Source organism: Oncorhynchus tshawytscha, linkage group LG05 (genome assembly GCF_018296145.1).
Source record: "Oncorhynchus tshawytscha isolate Ot180627B linkage group LG05, Otsh_v2.0, whole genome shotgun sequence".
NCBI classification, from domain to species: Eukaryota; Metazoa; Chordata; class Actinopteri; order Salmoniformes; family Salmonidae; genus Oncorhynchus; species Oncorhynchus tshawytscha.
The window spans coordinates 61,970,623-61,997,146 of NC_056433.1; the positions used below are offsets into that span (position 1 = coordinate 61,970,623).

The 26,524-nt window shown below is 41.4% G+C and overlaps 2 protein-coding genes across 5 annotated transcripts; both read right to left on the minus strand.

Annotated features, from left to right (window-relative positions):
- Nucleotides 1–613: 613 nt before the first annotated feature.
- On the minus strand, nt 614–13,742 carry LOC112251581 (endothelial zinc finger protein induced by tumor necrosis factor alpha-like). The gene is made up of 7 exons (XM_024422558.2): nt 13,673–13,742; nt 12,350–12,426; nt 12,009–12,212; nt 11,678–11,914; nt 11,130–11,250; nt 10,194–10,981; nt 614–679 (listed from the first exon to the last, which is right to left on the minus strand). Exons 2-7 carry the CDS (start codon nt 12,398–12,400, stop codon nt 614–616), a joined length of 1,467 nt encoding a protein of 488 aa, XP_024278326.1. The 5' UTR covers nt 12,401–12,426; nt 13,673–13,742.
- A 7-nt stretch (nt 13,743–13,749) lies between these two features.
- Nucleotides 13,750–23,171, minus strand: LOC112251055 (zinc finger protein 37 homolog). 4 transcript variants are annotated; one of them, XM_042322195.1, is made up of 6 exons: nt 22,958–23,171; nt 20,676–20,746; nt 20,341–20,538; nt 18,637–18,873; nt 14,777–14,897; nt 13,750–14,518 (listed from the first exon to the last, which is right to left on the minus strand). In XM_042322195.1, exons 1-6 carry the CDS (start codon nt 23,142–23,144, stop codon nt 14,175–14,177), a joined length of 1,158 nt encoding a protein of 385 aa, XP_042178129.1. In that variant the 5' UTR covers nt 23,145–23,171; the 3' UTR covers nt 13,750–14,174. The 4 variants fall into 4 exon arrangements, with proteins under 4 accessions (XP_042178129.1, XP_042178128.1, XP_024277492.1 ...); XM_042322194.1 differs by having other exon boundaries at nt 22,862–23,169; XM_024421724.2 differs by lacking the exon at nt 22,958–23,171 and adding an exon at nt 21,943–22,208.
- Nucleotides 23,172–26,524: the final 3,353 nt, after the last annotated feature.

The following is a 26,524-nucleotide window of genomic DNA, read 5'->3' on the forward strand; positions in this document are numbered from 1 at the left end:
CTGCATTTTGGTCCGATCCTTACTCCTCCTCAGACGAAGAGGAGGAAATCCGTTACACTATGTACAGCTGCAGCGATCGTTAAGCTGCTCAGATAGCTGATGTTTAAAGTTATTGAGGGAGATATAAGTCTCCAACTTCAGCGATTTTTGCAATTCGTTCCAGTCATTGGCAGCAAAGAACTGTAAGGAAGGGCGGCCAAAGAAGGTGTTGGCTTTGGGGATGACCAGTGAGATATACCTGCTAGAGCGCGTGCTAAGGGTGGGTGTTCTGGTGACCAGTGAGCTGAGATACGGCGGAGCTTTACCTAGCAAAGACTTATAGATGACCTGGAGCCAGTGGGTCTGGCGACGAATATGTAGCGAGGGCCAGCCGACGAGAGCATACAGGTCACAGTGGTGGGTGGTATATGGGGCTTTGGTGACAAAACGGATGGCACTGTTATAGCAAACTGGATGCAGTCTGAGTAGAGTGTTGGAGGCTATTTTGTAAATGGCATCCCTGAAGTCAAGGATCAGTAGGATAATCAAATTTACGTGGGTATGTTTGGCAGCGTGAGTGAAGGAGGCTTTGTTGCGAAACAATTTGTCCCCTGTATGTGTCAACTGATGTCTTCTAAGATCTCTGGAAAAGCCCAAACATGTTTGACACAGAGCACTGATAAGGCTTAGGCTTTTCTACTTTGTGTGTTTTCTGGTGTGCATTGAGAATTTCCAGCTGGCAGGAGGACTTCTTACACACCTTGAAAAAACGTCTAGCTGGAGCTGAGCCCCCCCATCTGTTTTGAATTGTTATTTTGGCATGAATACGTGTCACATATTTGTTTGCAAACAACGTTAAAAACATTATTGAGTTAATAAAGCCTCATACAAACATGGTCTCTTCTTTGTTTTCTTGTGTAAGGCAGCTCAAAATGGGTTTTCAGCCTAGCTCAGTGCTTTCTGTGACGGTGGGGCAGCCAGTGAAAAATACGGAGCGTAGGGGTTGGTAATGTTCTCTACTTGCGCCGTGATTGACTCAATGTTCTGTCACTCATGGACACTACAGCACTACACAATCTACGGGGAGAGCTCAAATTCAGGCCCCTTGGGTGCTGCCATAAAGTTACATTAGAAGTGCCCATCCAAGAAGGCTCAAGTTAATTGGCCACAGATAAAATTACGTCAAATCACGTTATATCTACCATAGCGTTGATTGGACTGATCATGTCAACGTCATACTTTCAAAATCTTAGCTAGCAAGCTAGCAGTCATCATGAATCAAGTCGACAATCTACTGGCAAATCCTATTCAAGCCTTGTCTTATGAAGAGAAATTATAAAGAGAAACTACAGATAAAAATGTATCATGCTCATCGGCCATAAACATTACACAAGTTGGAAATCGCAAATTCAACAATGAGTGGTTTGGAAGGAATCAGTTTCAACTGCAAGCATAGCAAAGCAATCACTAGCCTGCTATTCATTGGAGTGGTTGTGTGGTCCAAGTCTGGGTTTAAGAGTCTTTCCCATGCTTAAAAGGATAAACAATCAACATTGGCCATGATGTCCATACAGCATGACATCTGCCGTGTTCAAAACAACTGGAAACTCACAACTGGGAAATCTCAGACTTCAGTGAGTTTACGACAACTGGCAACTCTGAAAAAAACAAGCTCCGACAGGGAAAATATGTTTTGAATGGTCATCCAACTCGGAATTCCACGTTGGGAACTCGGGCCTCTTTCTAAATCTCCGACCTGAAGATCACTGACGTTATGATTTGACCTTGTTCTTTTCAGAGTTCCCAGTTGTCTTGAAAGCACCATAAATCCAGAGAATCCGAGACTTTGATGACAAAATTTGCCCATAAGGACCGCCACCCCACCTTCCTGTTCAAGTGAGCACAGCACAACAAGGTATTGTGTGCTGCTGCATAAACTATGTAATATGCCAGGGAGATATATATACTGTAGCTAAGAAAGTAATACTAAGTATATGTTGTGTAGTAGGTACATGTGCCTCACCCTAATAATAATAATTATTATTTGGTCCCTTTTCCCCTCATAACTTTGCCTACTGTCCTGACTTGGAGAAATGTCATCATTGAATATTGTAAGAGCTTTCATTGTCTGCTTATATGCCCATGGTGGAAATTCTTACACAGGGACACTCAGTCAATCTTAATTGAATCATTGTTTATTGTCAGCGCGCAGGAGGGGTTCCAACAAACTTGATGCACCATGGTGAATGTCTGTTACGAGCTCTAACGGGGCAGTCGTATTAGTTCCCTTATATACTGACAAGTTATATTTGCATGATTTAGCTTATTCATCATTCATAATCAATGTTTGCTTCATTCATGTGACGACCAATTCTGGGTCATGCATGTGACAGACTGATACCTCACAAGGCTTCTTCTCTCTAAGCTGAGACCTTGAAACTGAGATTCCCCTTTCTCGAAGGTTCTGGGCGTACTGCCAAATTGCAGATCCTGAAAATGAGGATTCGTTCAATCAGTCATTTGCATGAACACAGAAATTGATTTATACAAACATAACACAGAAATGTATTATTAGAAAGGCACAAACATAAAAATGTCCATCTAGCCCCCTTTATTTATCCTACAGTTCTGACTTGGTGTACAGGGAGAATACTGTAAGAAAGTCCCATGTTCTGAATTCTGTCGCTGTACATTTCAAAAGTGCTGAACAAACAGTTTTATTGACTATGTCCGTCCTAGCTCCTCATGTCTTAATCGAAATGACAGATTGCCTCTTATGCGCTCGTCATCCCCTTATGCCATAGTTTGTACATCTCAATTGTCAGTAGAAACCACATTTGTTTAACCAAGTCAGCTATGTTTTTTAAAGGCAGTAAATTAGACTGAATGAACTATTTCGCTGCCAGACAAGGCTCCGCTTATAGCCAGGTGTAGCAGTGGTAAGGTGTTGGGGCTACTGTTGGGACAGCTTTATGTAGGCCCTAACAGTTTGTGGGCACCATCTACCACCCTTATAGTGCAATTTATGTATTGATTGGTGTTGTGTTGTGTAGTGCCTTTGCTAGCACGCACCCAAAACATTTTTGGGGAGTTAGCCCCGCCAAGATTTACATGCTAAAATCGCCACTGGAAATTATCTTCATGGTTGTAGGTCTTGCCGGATTTAGCGACCAAAATTATTTTCATGGTCCTTCGTATTCTGACCTGCTATAGTAGAGATACCATGAAAAACTGTCTAGCTGGAGCTCGTCTGAGCGGTTGGCTATGAATGCCCTCACCCGCTAGTACACTTATACTGGCTCTGACTGGATCTGCCCAATATAATGTTGTCCGGTTAGAAAATGATGATGAGGCCCATAACTGTACTTTTGCATGGCCACGACTGCGTGGCCATGCACGCCTCCAACTCAATCATCAAGTTTGCGGATGACACTACAGTGGTAGGCTTGATTACCAACAACGACGAGACAGCCTACAGGGAGGAGGTGAGGGCCCTCGGAGTGTGGTGTCAGGAAAATAACCTCACACTTAATGTCAACAAAACAAAGGAGATGATTGTGGACTTCAGGAAACAGCAGAGGGAGCACCCCCCTATCCACATCGATGGAACAGTAGTGGAGAGGGTAGTAAGTTAAGTTCCTCGGCGTACACATCACAGACAAACTGAATTGGTCCACCCACACATACAGCGTTGTGAAGAAGGCGCAAGCAGCGCCTCCAACCTCAGGAGGCTGAAGAAATTCGGTTTGTCACCAAAAGCACTCACAAACTTCTATAGATGCACAATCGAGAGCATCCTGTCGGGTTGTATCACCGCCTGGTACGGCAACTGCTCCGCCCACAACCGTAAGGCTCTCCAGAGGGTAGTGAGGTCTGCACAACGCATCACCGGGGGCAAACTACCTGCCCTCCAGGACACCTACACCACCCGATGTCACAGGAAGGCCATAAAGATCATCAAGGACAACAACCACCCAAGCCACTGCCTGTTCACCCCGCTATCATCCAGAAGGCGAGGTCAGTACAGGTGCATCAAAGCAGGGACCGAGAGACTGAAAAACAGCTTCTATCTCAAGGCCATCAGACTGTTAAACAGCCACCACTAACATTGAGTGGCTGCTGCCAACATACTGACTCAACTCCAGCTCACTTTAATAATGGAAATTGATGGAAATTGATGTAAAAATATATCACTAGCCACTTTAAACAATGCTACTTAATATAATTTTTACATACTCTACATTACTCATCTCATATCTACAGTGGGGCAAAAAAGTATTTAGTCAGCCACCAATTGTGCAAGTTCTTCCACTTAAAAAGATGAGAGAGGCCTGTCATTTCCATCATAGGTACACTTCAACTATGACAGACAAAATGAGAAAATAAATCCAGAAAATCACATTGTAGGATTTTTTAACGAATTTATTTGCAAATTATGATGGAAAATAAGTATTTGGTCACCTACAAACCAGCAAGATTTCTGGCTCTCACAGACCTGTAACTTCTTCTTTAAGAGGCTCCTCTGTCCTCCACTCGTTACCTGTATTAATGGCACCTGTTTGAACTTGTTATCAGTATAAAAGACACCTGTCCACAACCTCAAACTGTCACACTCCAAACTCCACTATGGCCAAGACCAAAGAGCTGTCAAAGGACACCAGAAACAAGGACACGGGGGGACCTAGTGAATGACCTGCAGAGAGCTGGGACCAAAGTAACAAAGCCTACCATCAGTAACACACTACGCCTCCAAGGACTCAAATCCTGCAATGCCAGACGTGTCCCCCTGCTTAAGCCAGTACATGTCCAGGCCCGTCTGTAGTTTGCTAGAGAGCATTTGGATGATCCAGAAGAAGATTGGGAGAATGTCATATGGTCAGATGAAACCAAAATAGAACTTTTTGGTAAAAACTCAACTCACCGTGTTTGGAGGACAAAGAATGCTGAGTTGCATCCAAAGAACACCATACCTACTGTGAAGCATGGGGGTGGAAACATCATGCTTTGGGGCTGTTTTTCTGCAAAGGGACCAGGACGACTGATCCGTGTAAAGGAAAGAATGAATGGGGCCATGTATCGTGAGATTTTGAGTGAAAACCTCCTTCTATCAGCAAGGGCATTGAAGATTGAACGTGGTTGGGTCTTTCAGCATGACAATGATCCCAAACACACCGCCCGGGCAACGAAGGAGTGGCTTCGTAAGAAGCATTTCAAGGTCCTGGAGTGGCCTAGCCAGTTTCCAGATCTCAACCCCATAGAAAAGGGAGGGAGTTGAAAGTCCGTGTTGCCCAGCAACAGCCCCAAAACATCACTGCTCTAGAGGAGATCTGCATGGAGGAATGGGCCAAAATACCAGCAACAGTGTGTGAAAACCTTGTGAAGACTTACAGAAAACGTTTGACCTCTGTCATTGCCAACAAAGGGTATATAACATATATAAGTCTTGAGATAAACTTTTGTTATTGACCAAATACTTATTTTCCACCATAATTTGCAAATAAATTCATTAAAAATCCTACAATGTGATTTTCTGGATTTGGTTGTCATGGTTGAAGTGTACCTGTGATGAAAATTACAGGCCTCTCTCATCTTTTTAAGTGGGAGAACTTGCACAATTGGTGGCTGACTAAATACTTTTTTGCCCCACTGTATATACTGTACTCTATATAATCTACTGCATCTTTATGTAATACATGTATCACTAGCCACTTTAAACTATGCCACATTGTTTACATACCCTACATTACTCATCTCATATGTATATACTGTACTCGATACCATCTACTGCATCTTGCCTATGCCATTCTGTACCATCACTCATTCATATATCTTTATGTACATATTCTTTATCCCTTTACACTTGTGTGTATAAGGTAGTAGTTTTGGAATTGTTAGGTTAGATTACTCGTTGGTTATTACTGCATTGTCGGAACTAGAAGCACAAGCATTTCGCTACACTCGCATTAACATCTGCTAACCATGTGTATGTGACAAATAAAATTATATTTGATGGTCACCATCATACTTGTGTGGCTTTATTGAATTAGGAAACAGCATGTGAACAGTCCGTCATCATACGTTTTCCTTTTTACAACGGCATGTAAACACACCCTTTTTTGACCCCGGCAGGTGAAGGTTATTGGAGAGACAGAGCGCACAGTGGAAAAGGAGGTTTTAAAGAACAAAGGAAAATAGTATTTCAACACAGAATTAACTCCCAAAGACAAAGCTTGGCGGACGTTCCACTGGTGGCGAAGTGTTTACTATGTTTGTTTTGGCTTTTGTATCTCAAGAATGCTGCCAAAGCCTGATAGTAATAAACCAGTTTAACCCTTCACTTGGACTGGTGTTGTGTGTCTATGTGTAAACCCTGCCTTACAAGAACCCGGCGCCGAAAATGCTACAGTGGCCTTACATCTCGTTATTTAACAGCAACAGTTTTTGTGACAAAACTATGGGTAGAATTGAAAATGCAACAAACACATTGAAGTAGAGTATATTGTGATAAATTGCAGGCCGCACTACTTGCCGAGAGTTCTCAGCTATACTTTTCGTGGATGTTTATTTACCAGCACAAACCTATGCTGGCACTAAGACCGCACTCAGTTAGCTGTATAAGGAAATAATCAAACAGGAAACCACTCACCCAGAGGCACATCATCCCCACAGTGACTGTACGTACATACCCCAACCAGAAGCCATGGATTACAGGCAACATTCGCACTGAGCTAAATGGTAGAGCTGCCGCTTTCAAGGTGCGGGACTCTCACCCGGAAGCTTACAAGAAATCCCACTGTGCCCTGCGACGAATCATCAAACAGGCAAAGCGTCAATACAGGGCTAAGATTGAATCATACTACACCGGCTCCGACGCTCGTCGGCTGTGGCAGGGCTTGCAAACTATTACAGACTACAAAGGGAAGCACAGCCGTGAGCTGCCCAGTGACACAAGCCTCCCAGATGAGCTAAATCACTTCTATGCTCACTTCGAGGCAAGCAACACTGAGGCATGCATGAGAGCATCAGCTGTTCCAGATAACTGTGTGATCACGCTCTCCGTAGCCGACGTAAGACCTTTAAACAGGTCAACATACACAAGGCTGCGGGGCCAGATGGATTACCAGGATGTGTGCTCCGGGCATGTGCTGACCAACTGGCAGGTGTCTTCACTGACATTTTCAACATGTCCCTGATTGAGTCTGTAATTACCAACATGTTTCAAGCAGACCAACATAGTCCCTGTGCCTATAGGGAGGAGGTCAGAGACCTGGCCGGGTGGTGCCAGAATAACAACCTATCCCCCAAAGTAACCAAGACTAAGGAGATGATTGTGGACTACAGGAAAAGGAGCACCGAGCACATCCCCATTCTCATCGACGGGGCTGTAGTGGAGCAGGTTAAGAGCTTCAAGTTCCTTGGTGTCCACATCAACAACAAACTAGAATGGTCCAAACACACCAAGACAGTTGTGAAGAGGGCACAACAAAGCCTATTCCCCCTCAGAAAACTAAAGATTTGGCATGGGTCCTGAGATTCTCAAAAGGTTCTACAGCTGCAACATCGAGAGCATCCTGACCGGTTGCATCACTGCCTGGTACAGCAATTGCTCGGCCTCCGACCACAAGGCACTTCAGAGGGTAGTGCGTACGACCCAGTACATCACTGGGGCGCTGTCTGCCATCCAGGACCTCTAAACCAGGCCTTGTCAGAGGAAGGCCCTAAAAATTGTCAAAGACCCCAGTCATAGACTGTTCTCTCTACTACCGCATGGCAAGCGGTACCGGAGTGCCAAGTCTAGGACAAAAAGGCTTCTCAACAGTTTTTACCCCTAAGCCATAAGACTCCTGAACAGGTAACCAAATGGTTACCCGAAGTATTTGTATTGTGTGTCCCTCCAACCCCTCTTTTACACGGCTGCTACTCCCTGTTTCTCATATATGTATAGTCACTTTAACTATACATTCATGTACATACTACCTCAATTGTCCCATCACCCGCCAACACCTCTTTTTACGCTACTGCTACTCTCTGTTAATCCTATATGCATAGTCACTTTAACCATACCTACATGTGCATACTACCTCAATAAGCCTGACTAACCGGTGTCTGTATATAGCCTTGCTACTATTATTTTCAAATGTCTTTTGACTGTTGTTTTATTTCTTTACTTACCTACACACACACACATTTTTTCTCTCGCATTATTGGTTAGAGCCTGTAAGTAAGCATTTCACTGTAACGTCTACCTACACCTGCTGTATTCGGCGCACGTGACAAATAAACTGATTTGACCTTACGATTTATTTATTTTAATTCGGTACATGAAGGTGTCAGTAAAAGGACATTTTGTGTGCAAAAGTACATTTGGTGGAAACATGCTCATAAAGGTTCTACAACATTCGCATGAAAACCTAGCTAATGGCACCAATGTTGATATTAGCTAAAGGGCCATTCCATAGCAACATGATTATGCTGAGACTCATATTGTTCACTTTGAAATGTGTCAAACAATTCAAGTTTAAGTAAGTGTTTTTGTCATGTTTTCAGCAGACAGTGTTAAAAGTAGGCTATACATAATCCTTGTTCAAAAAGTTGCATGGCTTGTTACAGAACTGTGCAAATGCAAACTACATTAAGTGAAGTGGATTCATACCCGGTAAGAGAATGACATCCTGGGTCCCTGAATTGTACTACACAGAAATGCATAATTATATATTTGAATGTCATTCTATTCATGATGATGTAGCCTAACTAGATAGTGGTAGAAATTAGGTAATATATGCTCTCAAAGGTCATGTCATCTTACCATTTTTTTTTTTACTCACAAAGCATAAACCTACATTTTCTTCGTCTATTTTGCTTTTCAGAATTTGTCAGTGGCATGGTGACACCTGTGAATAATACATCTGAGTGAAAAGACGGACAATTTAATGAATCTTTATTACAACACTGCTATAAATCTATTTACCATCAATTGATTCACCCCTTCAAGAACTGCATGTGAAACACACAACTATGTTTGTGTCCTTCCTTGCCAATCAATGACCTGAAGTCAAATGCTTTCAAGTGGAGGTGGATTAGAAATGTCCAAAGAGGGATAGATCCACAAAGATATCGCAGCTACATTTTATTATAACAGAACACACACAGACAAACAGACAGTCTTAGCTTTTATTTGACACCCAACTAGATGCTCGTATGAACTTCACATGTTGGTCCACATGGGTCTTTAAACAGTTTCAAACATACATAGCTAGCTACTCTCTTTGTTATACCGTACTAGCACCCTATTTGAAACAACTAGTAACGCTATGTGGAATTGCCCTAATTTATTCTATCTGGCACAACATAAGGCTTGTATAGTCAGCTACACACCCAATTTGTCCTCAAATGGCTTTATAAAGCTCATATATATATATATATATATATATATATATATATATTCAGAAATATATTTACCTTTAGCTAGTTACATGGATGATTTTCAGGAGTATCGGAGGGTCAGCTAATATTATTGCGGTTGCACATACAGAATATCGAAAAGTAAAAAGTACCACTACATGTAAAAATACTTTCCTATTTTACTGCCATCTAATGGACATACATGAAAGCGAATCCTACTCCCCTACAGTCGTCAGAGAACAAAAAGGCCTGTCTCTTGAATGATTTTGAACTAGAGATAAATGTACCAAGAAGAACAGACTTATAATTAGATGGCATTGTATTACATTATTATATCATATCTGTACTTCTACAGATGGGGGTGCATTACAATTTTGCTCTGTCTTCATACAGAATCGTTGGTGACGTTTTAAGTTCCCGTCATGGTTGAACCCTTTCCCACAGTTAGAGCAGACCACTGTTTTGGTTCTATTGTGAATGAGGAGATGGGTTTTCAGGTGAGCCGCTCTGAAGAAACTCTTGTCACACTGAGTGCAGTGAAACGTCTTCTTCCCTGTGTGGCTCTGCTGGTGGCGTTTAAAGTTCCCCCTTAGGCTAAAGCTCTGTCCACACTCAGAGCAGTGGTAAGGCCTCTCTCCGCTGTGTGTCCGTTGGTGGTACGTCAATTCCCATTTCCTACCGAAACATTTTTCACATTGGGGGCAACTGAACGGTTTCTCCCCTGTATGTGTCAACTGATGTCTTCTAAGATCTCTGGAAAAGCCAAAACATTTGTCACACTGAGAGCACTGATAAGGCTTAGGCTTTTCTACTTTGTGTGTTTTCTGGTGTGAATTGAGAATTTCCAGCTGGCCGGAGGACTTCTTACACTCGTGGACATCATAGGACCTCTGTCCAGTGTGGGTCTCCCTTGTATGTGTCAACTGATGTCTCTTAAGGTCTCTGGAAAAGCCAAAACATTTGTCACACAGAGAGCACCGATAAGGCTTTTCTCCTGTATGGGTTTTCTGGTGTGCTTTTAGAGTTTCCGGCCGGTAGAATGACTTCTTACACCTGAGGCAATCAAATGGCCTCTCTTCAGTGTGGGTCATTTGATGTCTTTTTAGATGGGCTGGTCTTCTGTATTCTTTTCCACACTGAGAGCATTTATATGGTCTCTCTCCTGTGTGGCTCTTTTCATGGCAAGTCAGTTGGGTTTGAAATCTATATCCTTTCCCACACTGAACGCATGTATATGGTCTCTCTACTGTGGGGATCATTTCATAGCTGGTCAGATGGGTTTGTCTTCGTAATCCTTTCCCACATCTGTGTTTTTTGAGTGAATCAGCGAAGACGTAGTTATTCCCACAGTCTGCACAGTGATATGGTTTCTCTCCTGTGTGACTCTTCTGATGTGTTTTCATAACATATTTATTGGAGAAGCTCTTGCCACATTGTGGGCACGTGGCTTGGGTTGCTATGATTTTCCGAAACTTTAGCAGAGTGATGTACTCTTCAGGGTGGGCCCTCTTGAGATGCCCGTGAAAAAAGCGTTCTATGGTGAAACCGAGCGTACAATGAGGGCATGGGTAGAAGGAGGAGGACCCCTTTTTAGAGTCACCTAAAGGACAGAGATAAAAACATCAAATTAACGACACTTATTTCATTATAGAGCCACAGTTATTGAGAAATGAAACGTGTTATGTACATGTAACACATTATTATATCTCTACACCGTAACTGCAACCCACCCCACCAATTGTACTCACTGAAATCAGCAGCATTAGCTTTCTCATCTGTATCTAGTGTCATCCCTGGATCCAATGATGTCTTGCTGCAATTTTCAATCTTCAATGCTCCTGAATCATCATGCTCATTGTTTTCACAGTCCTTTGAAGCAGAAATGAGGCGGGTATTCAGTCAGAAAGTCAGTTACAGTATTTTCAAAAATTGGCGGAATACTAACTAGGCCCAGCACTCAAGCTAGTAGCTACTCAAGAAAGCTATGCTTTGTGTTTGTGAAATCTTAACTTCATTTTGAAGCTATAGGCTTAAATTTAGACATTGTTGCCATACCTATACCTGGCCTACTTCTTGTATATGTCAGTAGCCCACTCCATATGCAGTCACATAGTGGCAGAAAGAATGAAGGTTGAAAGCTAGGTTTATGGTACACAGCTTTTAATAGGTAAGGTGCAGAACGGTCAAAACAACTAGGAATGAAGACACTTTTAGTTTGAACCTACAAGAAGCTAACCCTACAAAACATCTCAAAGTGTGTATTTCACTCAGTACGTTATTAAATGCTTGAACTCACCTGCACATTATCACTTTCCATCTCACTGTCCTCTGTATCCTCTGTATCTGAGCATGATGATGATGTTTCCAACGGTTCCCAAGGCACTGGCACTTTCACAACATCCTCATCTTCTGACTTCAACCAGTCTTCATTCTCTTCTTCCTTAACTGTAATTAAGGCAACTTTCTCTTCATCTACTGGCAGAAGGGAGCATTCTTCAGACTCCTCTTTGACTGGGACTGGAGAAGGCAGCACCTGACACAGAGAAAACATCATTCATTCAGCATCATCATTCTAACAATAACTCTGGGCCTCGTAAATGGGCTTGCAGTGTTGAGGCGGCACTTACCCTTACTTTGAGGTAAGTCATGCTTTTATGTCCACACTCTTGCTCTGTGACTCGATGGATGACTGAAAGTGGATCAAAGGAGGTATCTTGTTCATCCGGGTCCTCATTTTGACAAACCTGGGATGTTTCAACTCTTAATGGCACAGTTGAAATCTGGAGTTCATCAGCTTCCTCTTTGACTTGCCTCCAATGCAGTGAGGGATCCTAGAACAGACCATGGTTGGGGTTAGAAGAATAACATCTATTTGACCAATAAAACCTGTTAATGCCACTCGTTTTAGATATTGAATAATGAAATTGATTCTCATTTTGAAGAATGCATGATGTGTGGGTTAACCTACAAAAAGCTCTTCTGGCTGACCACTGCTTTCATATCTCCCATATTGATCCATCTTCAGCAGATGAACAGACTCGTGACCTGTCAATAAAACAACCCACCCAAATGTTTAGTTAGATCACAAGGATCAACAAAGCCCAATGCATGTCAAACAAAAACAATTCAGTGCAAAGTTTAAGTACATTTTCAGAAGGCATTGTTAAAAGTAGTAATTGTGCAAAGAGCGGTATGGTTTATTAAAGAACTGTGCAGATGCCAAGTTTGGTAACAGAATGATGGTATGAATCTTTTTTTCTTTAAGTGACATTTTCCAAAAACGTAAATATCTGCTCCAACTTATAATTCAAAGATGTCTGCAGAAAGAATGGGCAGTCAGCAATATCAACTTTAGTTTGAAAAACAACCTTTGGTTATCAAACTACATCAAGTGGATTAACACACAGTAACAGAACTATGGTAATAGTATGACATCATTGGTCCCTGATTTGTACTCCACAGAAATCAATAATTATGGGTTTGAATGTCATTACATTCATGATGATGTAGCCTGAATAGTTAGAGGTAGAAATGTGTAATATGCTCTCAACAAGGTCATTTCTTCTTTTAGCAATGTGTTTCTAAATTTTAAAAGGTAAATTAAAAAACACATACATGTTCTGTATTTTAGCCTGTGATTTAAAACACATTCCGTTTTAAGTATTTTTCTTTGACCTCCTCATAACTCCCCTTCTCCTTTAGTCTTTGCCTGTATCTTCTTTGCTTTTCAGCATTTGTCAGTGGCATGGTGACAATCTGTGAATAATACATTTGAGTGAAATGACTGATGGACAATTGAATGAATCTTTATTACAACACTAACGTTAGTATCACGATGTTTACAATTAATTCACCCCTTCAAGAACTGCATTCGACTAAGTACACACACAACTGTAATTGTTCCTCGCTTGCTAATAAGAGAACCTCATTAAGTCAAACGCTTTCAAGTGGAGGTGGATTCGAAAAGTCCAAAGCGGGATAGCTAGCTAGCTCCACAATGATATCCCAGCTGCATTTGATAATGAAGTACGACAGACACGCACTCTTAACTTTCATTTGACACGATCCTATGAACTACACACGTTGGTCCTAATGGGTCCTTCATAATACCTAGCCTTCAAACATGTATGGCTAGTCTTTGTTATACCGGTACTGTACTAGTACGTGGAATTGCCCTAAAGCATACTAGCTAACTAAAGTTATCTGTTATAGCTGGAAAACAGATGGATAGTTAGCCCAACTTGTCATCAAATGGCAATAAAGCTCATATAAACAAGGAAAATATATTTACCTGCTTGCTAGTTACATAGACATATCTAAATCTCAGGGAATATTATTAAGGTTGCACATACGGAACCTCGAAAAGACCAATTTTAAAATATTTTATTTTCCTTTAAAATGTATTTTACTGCCATCTGCTGGGCATACATTTACATGAATCCTACTACCATGAATCCTACGTCATATAAGGAAAAGGCCTGCCTTGAATGATTTACATTTTCAACTAGACCAATAACATACTTAATTAGGTGGCAGTGTATTACATCAGTTACATTATTATATATTTATATGTTCTTTATTGCAATCCTCTGACACCTACTCACGAAAGATCATATATGTACTTCTTCCGCCTACTCAGCCTTTACACAGAATCGTTGGTGACGTTTTATGTTACGTCCTGATTGAATCCTTTCCCCAAACTGAGCATTTAAATGGTCCCCCTCCTGTATGGATAATTTCATGGCTGGTCAGACTGGTTCGTCCGCTGAATCCTTTGCCACACTCGAGAGCATTTATATGCTCTCCCCAGCGTGAGTCCATCTGTGTCTTTTAAGTGCATCAGCATAGACAAAGCTCTTCCCACAGTCTGCACAGTGATGAGATTTCTTCCCTGCATGAGTCCTCTGATGCGTTTGCATAACATATTTATTGGTGAAGCTCTTGCCACATTGTGGGCATGTGGCTGGGGTCACCCGTAAACTCCCTCTTTTATAGGCTTTGATTTTCCCAGTCTTCAGCATTTCAATGTAATCTTTAGGGTGGTCCCTCTTCAGGTGCCCAAGGAAAAAGCGTTCTATGGTGAAGCCGATTGCACAATGGGGGCAGGGGTAGAAGGAGGACCCCCCTTCAAAGCCACCTACAGGAAAGTGAGAAGAACATCAAATGAACTCTAGTTCTACTTCATTAGAGCCATTCCACTGGGCACACACTGGTTGAATCAATGTTGTTTCCACGTCATTTCAATGGAATGACGTTGAACCAACGTGGAATAGATGTTGAATTGATGTTTGTGCCCAGTGAGATAGTTAATGAGCAATGAAACATTTGTCATTTACATGGAACACATTATTATATCTAGACCATAACTGCAACCCACCCCACCAATGGTACTCACTGAAATCAACAGCATTAGCTTTCTCATCTCTATCTGGTACCGTCCCTGGATCCAATGATGTCCTGCTGCAATCTTTAATCTTCACTCCTCTTGAAACATCAAGCTCATGGTTTTCACAGTCCTTTGAAGCAGAGATGAGGGGGGATTCAGTTCAGTCAGAAAGTCAGATCCCACTGGGCACACGACGTAATTTCAAGGTGGACATTTTTATAATATTTGGTTGAGACATTAATCAGAGTTTAACCTTTATTCACCCACTCAAAAAGACAGCCAGAAGTTTGTTGAATTCCCAATGTGTAATCACTATGCTTTCAAACATCTAAAAGAACAATTGAATAACAATGTCAGATTTTTGGTTTAGTTGTCATCTACACTGAGTATACAAGGCATTATGAACACCTGCTCTTTCCATGACATGTGTGCCATTCAGAGGGTGAATGGGCAAGACAAAAAATGTAAGTGAACTGGGTTTGGTAGTAGGTGCCAGGTGCACCGGTTTGTGTCAAGAACTTGGCCACGACTGCACGCCTCCAACACCATCATTAAGTATGCTGATGACATAACAGTGGTAGGCCTGATCACCGACAACAATGAAACGGCCTATAGGGAGGTTTTTGGATAACTGACCGTGTGGTGCGAGGACAACAACCTCTCCCTCAATGTGAGCAAGACTAAGGAGCTGATCGTGGACTCAGGAAAAGGCGGGCCGAACAGGCCCCCATTAACATTGACGGGGCTGTAGTGGAGCAGGTCGAGCGTTTCAAGTTCCTTGGTGTCCACATCACCAAAGAACTATCATGGTCCAAACAAGCCAAGACAGTCGTGAAGAGGGCACGACAGAGCCTATTCCCCATCAGGAGACTGAAAAGATATGGCATGGGTCCCCAAATCCCCAAAAGGTTCTACAGCTGCAACATTGAGAGCATCCTGACCGGTTGCATCACTGTCTGGTATGGCAACTGTTCGGCATCTGACCGTAAGGCGCTACAGAGGGTAGTGCGAATGGCCCAGCACATCACTGGGGCCAAGCTTCCTGCCACCCAGGACCGAAATAATAGGCGGTGTCAGAGGAAGTCCCATAAGATTATCAGAGACTCCAGTCACCCAAACATGTTAAATGTGTCACTCATAATACCCCATAATGTCAAAGTGGAATTATGTTTATAGACATTTTTTAAAATTAATTAATAATGAAAAGGAGAGATATCGTGAGTCAACAAGTATTCAACCCCTTTCTTGAGGCAAGCTTAAATAAGTTCAGCCGTAAAAATGTGCCAAGCCAGTCACATAATACATTGCATGGACTCATTCTGTGTGCAATAGTGTTTAACATGATTTTTGAATGACTATCTCATCTCTGTATCCCACACATATACTGAACAAAAATATAAATGCAACCTGGAAGTGTTGGTCCCATGTTTCACGAGCTGAAATAAAAGATCCCATAAAGGTTCCATATGCACAAAAAGCTTATTTTTTGTGCACACATTTGTTTACATCCCTTTTAGTGAGCATTTCCACTTTGCCAAGATAATCCACCCACCTGACAGGTGTGGCATATCAAGAAGCTGATTAAACAGCATGATCATTACACAGGTGCACCTTGCGCTGGGGACAATACTGACCTACCAACCAAAAAGGCAGTAACAAACTAATTTTGGACTAAATGAGCAATGTCATTTTTGCTACATTAAATACATGCTTAATCACGTGGACAAGTATCCTGCCTCTATTGTATTGTGTTTTGGAGAAAATTGGGGTCATGTTAGCAATAACTGCAAAAAAGTTACTGTGAAACCAAGGTAAATAAAAGCCATTTTTCTCAGTTCCACACTATGAGCAGTTACTGCCTTTTTGCTTGGTTGGGTAGAATAAAATACCACTAAAATATGCAGTTTTATCACACAACACGACAAGATTTTAGGGAGCGTGTGATTCACATCCGACTTTTTCACCTGCGGGATCGTGCGAGACAAGCCAGCAGGACAGCTGATGAAACGGAGGAGCATTTCTGTCTGTAATAAAGCCTTTTGGTGTGGGAAAAACTCATTCTGATTGGCTGAGCCTGGCTCCCCAGTGGGTGGCCCTGGCTCCCAAGTGGGTGGGCCTCTGCCCAGTCATGTGAAATCCATAGATTAGGGGTTAATGAATGTATTTCAATTGACTGATTTCCTTATATGAACTGTAACTCAGTAAAATCGTTGCATGTTGTGTTTATATTTTTGTTCAAGGTCCCTCAGTTGAGCAGTGAATTTCAAACACATTCAACCACAAAGGGAGGTTTTCCAATGCCTTACATTTTTTACCCATCTGCCAATAGGTTCCATTTGTAAATAAAGCCAACATTGAATATCCCTTTGAGCATGGTGAAGTTCTTCTTTATACTTTGGCTGGTGTATCAATACACCCAGTCACTACAAAGATACAGGCGTCCTTCCCACTCAGTTGCCAGAGAGGAAGGAAACCACTCAGGGATTACACCATGAGCCCAATGGTGAGTTTAATGGCTGTGATAGGAGATAACTGGATAAATGGATCAACAACATTGTCATTTAGCTTAGTATTGTGGAGTAACTACAGAGTGAAAGGAGGAAGCCTGCACAGAATACAAATATTCCAAAACATGCAATAATGCACAAAAGTAAAACTGCCAAAAATGTGTCAAAGAAATGAACTTCATGTCCTGAATATAAAGTGTTATGCTTGGGGAAAATCCAACATCATCACGGAGTACCACTCTTCATATTTTCAAGCATGGTGGTGGCTGCATTATTTTATGGGTATGATTGTCATCGGCAAGGACTAGGGAGATTTGTAGGATAAAAAGGAAACTGAATAGAGCAAAGCTCAGGCAACAACAAAATAAGTATGCTTTCCAACAGACACTGGGGAAACAAACGCACCTTTCAGCAGGACAATAACCTAAAATAACCTAAGGTCAAATCTACACTGGAGTTGCTTACCAAGACAACATTGAATGTTCCTGAGTGGCCTAGTTACAGTTTTGACTTCAAATTGGCTTGAAAAATCGACGGCAAGACTTGAAAATGGCTGTCTAGCAAAGATCAACAACCAACTTGACAGAGCTTGAATAAAAAAATTTTTTTTTAAATGTGCAAATATTGTACAATCCAGGTGTTCAAAGCTCTTAGACTTACCCAGAAAGACTCACAGCTGTATTCGCTGCACAGGTGATTCTAACATGTATTGACTCAAGGGTGTGAATACTTATGTAAATGAGACATTTCTGTATTTCATGTTCAATAAATTTGCTAAAATTTCTTAAAACATGTTTTCACTTTGTCATTATGGGGTATTGTGGGTCGATGGGTGAGAGAAAATAAATCATTTGAATAAATGTTGAATTCAGGCAGTAAAAACAAAATGTGGAATAAGTAAAGGGGAATGAATACTTTCTGAAGTCACGTCACAATACGTTGCCAAATTGCATTGATTCAACAAGTTTTTTGCCCAGTGGGTTACCTTTAAGAATTGGCTGAATACTAACTAGGCCCAGCACTCAAGCTAGTAGCTGATCAAGAAAGCTATGCTTTGTGTTTGTGAAATCTTAACTTTGTTATGAAGCTATAGGCTTAAATTTAGACATTATCGCCACACCGATACCTGGCCTACTTCTTGTATATGTCAGTGCCCACTCCATAAGCAGTCACATAGTGGCAGAAAGAATGAAGACTGAAAGCTAGGTTTGTGGTACACAGCGTATAATAGGTAGGGTGCAGAATGGTGAAAACAACGAGTGGAATTAATTAACTTTTAGTATGGCCCTTCAAGAAGCTAACCCTACAAAACATCTCATAGTGTGTATTTCACTCAGTACGTTAATACATGCTTGAACTCACCTGCATATTATCACTTTCCATATCACTGTCCTCTGTATCCTCTGTATCGGAGCATGATGATGATGTTTCCAACGGTTCCCAAGGCACTGACACTTTCACAACATCCTCATCTTCTGACTTCAACCCGTCTTCATCCTCTTCCTTCTTCACTGTAAATAGGGCAACTTTCTGTTCATCTACTGGCAGAAGGGAGCATTCTTCAGACTCCTCTTTGACTGGGACTGGAGAAGGCGGCACCTGACAGAGAAAACCAAGTACCAGTCACAAGTTTGGACACCTACTCATTCAAGGGTTTCTCTTTTTTTATTTTTTACTATTTTCTACATTGTAGAATAGTAGTGAAGACATCAAAACTATGAAATAACACATATGGAATCAAGTAGTAACCATTTTTTTTGTTTTTTAATCAAAATATATTTTATATTTAATATTCTTTAAATTAGCCACCCGTTGCCTTGATGACAGCTTTGCACACACTTGGCATTCTCTCAACCAGCTTCATAATGCATTTAAATTAAAAAGGTGTGCCTTGTTAAAAGTTAATTTGTGGAATTTCTTTCTTTCTTAATGTGTTTGAGCCAATCAGTTGTGTTGTGACATGGTAGGGGTGGTATACAGAAGATAGCCCTATTTGGTAAAAGACCAAGTCCAAATTATGGCAAGAACAGCTCAAATAAGCAAAGAGAAACGACAGTCCATCATTACTTTAAAACATGAAGATCAGTCAATCCAAAAAATGTCAAGAACTTTGAAAGTTTCTTCAAGTGCAGTTGCAAAAACCATCAAGAGCTGAAACTGTCTCTCATGGGATCGCCGCCACAGGTAAGGAAGACCCAGAGTTACCTCTGTTGCAGAGGATAAGTTAATTAGAGCCTCAGAAATTGCAGCCCAAATTAATTGCTTCACAGAGTTCAATTAAGAGACATCTGAACAGTTGATATTGAGATTCATGGTCGAATTGCTGCAAAGAAACCACTACTAAAAGACCCCAATGAGAAGAAGAGTTGCTTGGGCCAAAAAACACGAGCAATTGACATTAGACTGGTGGAAATCTGTCCTTTGGTCTGATGAGTCCAAATTTTAGATGTTTGGTTCCAACCACTGTGTCTTCATGAGCTGCAGAGTAGATGAACGGATGATCTCTGCATGTGTGGTTCCCACCGTGAAGCATGGAGGAGGTGGTGTGATGGTGCTTTGCTGGTGACACTGTCAGTGATTTATTTAGAATTAAAGGCACACTTAAGCAGCATGGCTACCACAGCATTCTGCAGCGATACACCATCACATCTGGTTTGTGCTTAGTGGGACTATCATTTGTTTTTCAACAGGACAATGACCCAAAACACACCTCCAAGCTGTGTAAGAGCTATTTGACCAAGAAGGAGAGTGATTGAGTGCTGCATCAGATGACCTGGCCTCCACAATAATCCGATCTCAACCCAATTGAAATGGTTTGGGATGAGTTGGACCGCAGACTGAAGGAAAAGCAGCCAACAGGTGCTCAGCATACTCTTTCAAGACTGTTGGAAAAGCATTCCAGGTGAAACTGGTTGAGAGAAAGCCAAGAGTTTGCAAAGCTGTTATCAAGGCAAAGGGTGGCTACTTTGAAACCATTGAATGAGTAGGTGTCCAAACTTTGACTGGTACTGTAATTCTAACACCTCTGGGCCTTGTAAGTGGGCTTGCAGTGTAAGAGATACTTACCTTTAGATGTGTCATGCCTTTATGTCCACACTCCTGCTCTGTGACTCCATGCATGTCTGAAACCGTGTAAAAGGAAGGATCTTGTTCATCGGGGTCCTCCTTTTGACAAACCTGGGATGTTTCAACTCCTAACGACACAGCTGAAATCGGAAATTCTTCAGCCTCCTCTTTAACCTCACTCCAATGCAGTGAGGGATCCTAGAACAGACCACCTTTGGTGTTAGAAGAATAAACTCAATTTGACCAATAAAACCTGTTAATGGATAGCCAATTTAGTTTAGATGTAAAACTAAATATTTTATAATTTTGAAGAACTAATAAAAATGTGGGTTAACTTCTTCTGGCTGATCACTGCTTTCACATCTCCCATATTGATCCATCTTCAGTAGATGAACAGACTCGTGACCTGTCAATAACAAAACAAACCACCCAAATGTTGAGTTAGATCAATTAGGATTAAGTACCTTGTCAGCTCTGGGATTCAAACTAGCGATTTTTCAGTTTCTGGCCCGGCGCTCTTAACCGCTAAGCTACCTTCCCCCCTGATGTTAGCTTAAGGGCAATTCCAAAGTTTCTCTTTGACCTTAACTTCCCTCTTTTTTGCTTTTCATCATTTGTCAGTGGCATGGTGACAATCTGTGTAAAAAAAATATTTGAGTAGAATGACTGATGGACATGTGAATTAATCTTTATTACAACACTAACATTAGTATCAATATGTTTACAATCAATTAATTCACCCCTTGAAAACAACTGCATTTGCTAAATCACAAACACACACGTGTGTTCCTCCCCCAGCCAATCAGTGACCGTCTTCAAAGTTTCCTAGATCCACAATGATATCACAGCTGCATTTGCACAGATCCATATACCGTGTGTGCCTCCAGTTGACAAACTACACTTCCTCCCCAGCTACGCTTACTCCAGGCTTTACCAAATTAATTTCATTTTTTGCCCTAGCACTACACAGCTGATTCAAAAAAATGAACTAATAATCAAGCATTAGGGCTTGGTCCGGGGTGAGCATCATGTCCACGTTAATGATCGCTGGTTCTGATGTTCAGAAGCTCTTTTCGGTCATAGGAAATGTTATGTACAAAAACAGTTAAGATCAGCACCCCCCACACAAAAAAAAATGGATACACAAAAAGCTTATTTCTCTCCAGTTTTGTACGCAAATGTGTTTACATGCCAGTTTGAGTATTTCTCCTTTGCCAAGATAATCCATCCACCTGACATTCGTGGCATATCAGGAAGCTGATTAAACAGCATGATCAGGGGACAATAAAAACCCACTAAAATGTGTAGTTTTGTCACAACACAATGCCACAGATGTCTTAAGTTCTGAGGGAGTGTGCAATTCTCATGGTGAGTGCAGGAATGTGTACCAGAGCAGTTGCTAGAGAATTTAATGTTAATGTCGCCAACTCCAAAGTAGTTTTCGAGAATATGGCAGTACATCCAAACGGCCTCACAAACGATCATCGGAGACCAGCCACCCAGACAGCTGATGAAACAGTGGGTTTGCACAAACAAAGAATTTCTGCACAAACTGTCAGAAACCGCATCAGGGAAGCTCATCTGCTTGCTCGTCGTCCTCACCTGGGTTTTGACCAAACTGCAGTTCGGAGTTGTAACTGACTTCAGTGGGCAAACGCTCACATTTGATGGCCACTGCCACGTTGGAGAAGTGCGCTCTTCACGGATGAATCACTGTTTCAACGATATTGGGCAGATGGCAAAGATTGTGTATGGCGTCGTGTGGTGAACAGTTTGCTGGTGTCAACGTTGTGAAAAGAGTGCTCAATTGTGGGGTTATGGTATGCGCAAGCATAAGCTATGGACAACGAACACAATTGCATTTTAATTTATGGCAATTTGAATGCACAGAGATACCGTGATAAGTTCCTGAGGCCCATTGTCGTGCCATTCATCCGCCGCTATCACCTCATGTTTCAGCATAATAATGCAAGGCTCTGTAGTCTGTACACAATTCATGGATGTTGAAAATGTCCCAATTTTTCCATGGCCTGCATTCTCAAAATGGTGTGGGACAACATTCCACAAACAGGCTGATCAACTCTATGCGAATGAGATGTGGTGTGCTGCATGAGGCAAATGGTGGTCACACCAGACACTGACTGGTTCTGATCCACGCCCCTACCTTTTTTATGTAGGTATTTGTGACCAACAAATGCATAGCTGTATTCCCAGGCATGTGAAATCCATTGATTAGAGCCTAATGTATGTATATTGACTGATTACCTTATTAACTGTAACTCAGTCAAATCTTTGAAATTGTTGCATGTTGCGTTTATTTATATTGCTGTATACTAGTTCGTGGAATTGCCCAAAAGCTAACGTTGGCTTGTAGCTAGATAGTTATCTATTATATTCTAGCTAGATAATCCGATTCTATTTGGCAAAATGATGGCTTCTACAGCTAGCTACACAACCAACTTGTCATCAAATAAAGTTCATATATGTTTAGATAAATATATACGCATAAAAATATATTTACCTGTAACATGGATGTTTTCAGAAGTATCCGAGACTCGGGGAATATTATTGCGGTTGCACATACGGAAACTCGAAAAGACCAAAATACATTCCTTACCTTTAAAGGCTATTTTTTTTGCTACCTCAGCTGGACATACAAGAAAGTGAATCATACTTCCCTGCAATTGGCACGTTAAAAGAACGAAGCCTTCTTGGATAAAAATAACGTTCAATGAATTTGAACGAGACCAATGTACCAACAAGAACGGAACCCCCGTTAGACGCCTTTCTGTGTTTGCAAACATTGCGGCACGATGGCAATGCGCGAAAGTTAGTGGCAGAACATGGGGGAGTTCTTACAGAAAGCCAGCAACAACAAAAAAAACATATTTAGATGTTGCTTAAGAGTGCTTGTCATACTACTTTTGGATTATAATTGGATTTTAAGGCTCGTATGAATGTCTTGCTTAATATGTTTGTGTCATCATCGCAAATCAACAGTATTAGACTTTTTTTTTTTTTTACACTTTCACTCCAAGCAGTAAAATGTCTCTGGCTTTTTTTTTTTTTTTTTTTTTACAAAGATCACAATCAAATATAATATTATTGACTGTTCAATCAAGAATCAAAACATAATTGCATGATAACCCCAAAAAGTTTTGTTTAGGAGTAATAACAACGTAAATCTAGGCTATGTTGAATGAGCGCAGATGGCGATGGTTTTCTTACTGCAGCCAAGAGTCTCGTGCATCTGTGCTGGAAAGAGGTCTAATGGAGCTCGTTTATTCCCGATTTCTCATTTGACTGGAACTCACTGAAGTCAAGTTTTCGTAGTCCCGAGTTAAGTTGTTTTGAGCAAGGCCCAAACCATGCTTCATTCATAGCATGGCCAATGTTGAATGTTTATCATTTTTATTTGGGGAAAAAGAGCCCCTTAATCCCAGATTTGGGACCATACAGCCACTCCCCTGATTAGCAGGCTAGTGATTGCTTTGCAATGCTTGCAGTTAGCCACTGTCACAGATTCCTTACAAACCACTCATTGTTGAATTTGCGATTTACAACTTGTGTAATGTTTATGTCCAATGGCCGATGAGCACCAATACATTTTATCTATCATTTCTCTTCATTCTTTATCTTCATATGACAAGGATTAAAAATGATTTGCCAGTAGATTGGCGACTTGATTCATGATGATGACTTGATTCATGATGATGACTGCTAGCTAAGATTTTGAAAGTATGATGTTGACATGATCAGTCCAATCAAAGCTGCTGTACATATAACGTGATTTGACGTCATTCTGTGGCCAATGACCTTGAACCTTCTTGGATGGGCACTTCTAATGTAACTCTATGGCAGTACCCAAGGGGATAGAGTTTTCTAGCTCTACCCTTAGACTTGGTGGTGATTTAGTGTCCCCATGAGTGACAGAATACTAAACCAATCATGGCACAACGCTCTATTTTCTGCTGGCTTGCCCCACGACCAAAGAAAGCACTGAGCTAGGCTGAAACACCTGCATGTTGGAGCTGCCTTACTCAAGAAAACAAAAGAGAGACCATGTTTGCATGTAGATTCTGTTGATAAGGGATATGCAGGAGGGCGAGACAGTCAAGGATCGATTCGGACACAGTAGTAGATTGTATAACAAGCGACAGTTTAATTATGAGTGAAGATATCTGGTACAGCGTATACGGGCCCGTTCATTCAGCTCATAAGGAACCTCCAGAAAGAAGCCCCGATAACAGAGTGCATGTATGTTATATACAGTACAGAAAGTAGGTTGAGTCTAGAAGTTCTGGTCGGTCCGGGTTGGGGTGCTGTCTTCTCGGATTGGTCCTGTTGGGCCGTCCGTCATCCCTCTGAGTCTCGTCGTGCCTTTCTTTGTCACACAATGTTCAGCTAAGAAGAAGATTATGTGTGTGTGCTTGTCTGTTCCTGTTTCTCAAGGTTAGGTGTGTACATGCAGCTGGTGGTTGTCGTGATGAGTTAGTGCTAAGCTGGGTGGGCCTGGATGGCCTTGTCCAAATGCTGCTTTAAACTGTGGGAAAGAAATGGCTAATGGCTGCATGTGTAATGCAGAGCAAGTTAATACGGATATGATACAAGTCAACAAGCAGATATAATGCTTCACACTTTATTATCACTCCAGTGTTAATCTGCAAAATTGTAATTATTCGCCTACCTCCTCATGCCTTTTGCACACATTGTATATAGACTCCCCCCTTTGTTTTCTACTGTGTTATTGACTTGTTAATTGTTTATTCCATGTGTAACTCTGTGTTGTCTGCTCACACTGCTATGCTTTATCTTGGCCAGGTCGCAGTTGCAAATGAGAACTTGTTCTCAACTGGCCTACCTGGTTAAATAAAGGTGAAATAAAAAAATAAAAAATAAAATTAATAACCTCTTAGAGCTAACCCCTACTTTTTTCAATTTCCGCCTGAAGACATACCCAAATCTAACAGCCTGTAGCTCAGGCACAGAACCAAGGATATGCATATTCCTGGTACCATTTGAAAGAAAACACTGAAGTTTGTGTAAATGTGAATTGAATGTAGGAGAATATAACACAATATATCTACCCGGGTTGTATGAGAGTTATTTGCCGGACAGTGCCTGTTTGGCGACACTTTTACTACGTCCGAAAGTATATCCGTAAGTGGTAGACGATTCTGATTAGGAAGTCGTAATTTGCAGTGCCCATGGAGCCATTAAATCCAGTTGTTAGATGCTACCAACCTCCTCCAAATCAAAACCAAACATGGATAGAAATGTTTGCGCACGCACTCTATTCCACTTTCTCTGTGTCAACAAGGTGCCCATATTGCGAGGCTGATTAGCTGGGACAAACAGGTGTGCACGCAAAGTGTGAGGTTCTGTGTTATACACTTTAGCCCTTACCATATCATATGTGATGGAATAATATTTGCTGTTGGCTTGTGTGGGTATATGTGTTATGCAACATAGCTGACTTGAGACATTGTTAACAGTTTCAGGGCCATGGGCCTTTCTCGTGATGGAAAAATACAGAATAACATCAAAACAGACACATACAGAACGTAGTGTAGGGAACAAACGGTATTTTGTTAGAGAACAGGAGCCAGGTGCTTTATAACTGTATCGAGCATGGGCGCATAGATATTCTACACAACTACAACGAGAGACCGCTGAAGCGCCTAGGGGGCTGGGACCAGCCTGTGCGTCAACAATCAACGATAGGCTGAGTGAGTTTAAACCACACCCAGTCTCTATTCTGACAGGCCGGCTCGGAAGCAGGAACTACTTTTGTCAGAGTATATTATAATATCTTTGTCAGGAACAGGTCAGTTCTCTGTTTGCCCTGCGAGGTGGGACAGAGAGCCCGTATATACGAAAATTGCATTTACCACTTATTGCTTAGCTAATAAAAAATACATAGTATACAATAAGGTGACTCAGTGTCATATTTATCCTGATATCAGATTCGATTGACGCAACCCTTACAAAAGCGAGAACATGAAATCCATGTTTGGGTTTGATTTGGAGTTGGTGGTAGAGTCTAACAATTGGATTTAATTATTTAATGGGCACTGCTCAGTGATGCCAAAAACAACGTTCTAAATCAGTACCATCCACTGATTTACTGCCCAATGTGGAAAAAGCATAGTCAAGCAGGTGCCATAGTTGGATGCAATGATGT

Coding starts and splice junctions, on each gene's coding strand:
- LOC112251581 (XM_024422558.2), bottom strand. CDS start 12,400: ATGGATCAATATGGGAGATATGAAAGCAGTGGTCAGCCAGAAGAGCTT. Junction 12,213..12,349: donor GTCAGCCAGAAGAGCTTTTT/GTAGGTTAACCC, acceptor GGTCTGTTCTAG/GATCCCTCACTGCATTGGAG. Junction 11,915..12,008: donor TGACTTACCTCAAAGTAAGG/GTAAGTGCCGCC, acceptor TCTCTGTGTCAG/GTGCTGCCTTCTCCAGTCCC.
- LOC112251055 (XM_042322194.1), bottom strand. CDS start 23,144: ATGTTTGCAAACACAGAAAGGCGTCTAACGGGGGTTCCGTTCTTGTTG. Junction 18,874..20,340: donor AAGGCATGACACATCTAAAG/GTAAGTATCTCT, acceptor TTTCTCTGTCAG/GTGCCGCCTTCTCCAGTCCC. Junction 14,519..14,776: donor AGCTAATGCTGTTGATTTCA/GTGAGTACCATT, acceptor ACTTTCCTGTAG/GTGGCTTTGAAGGGGGGTCC.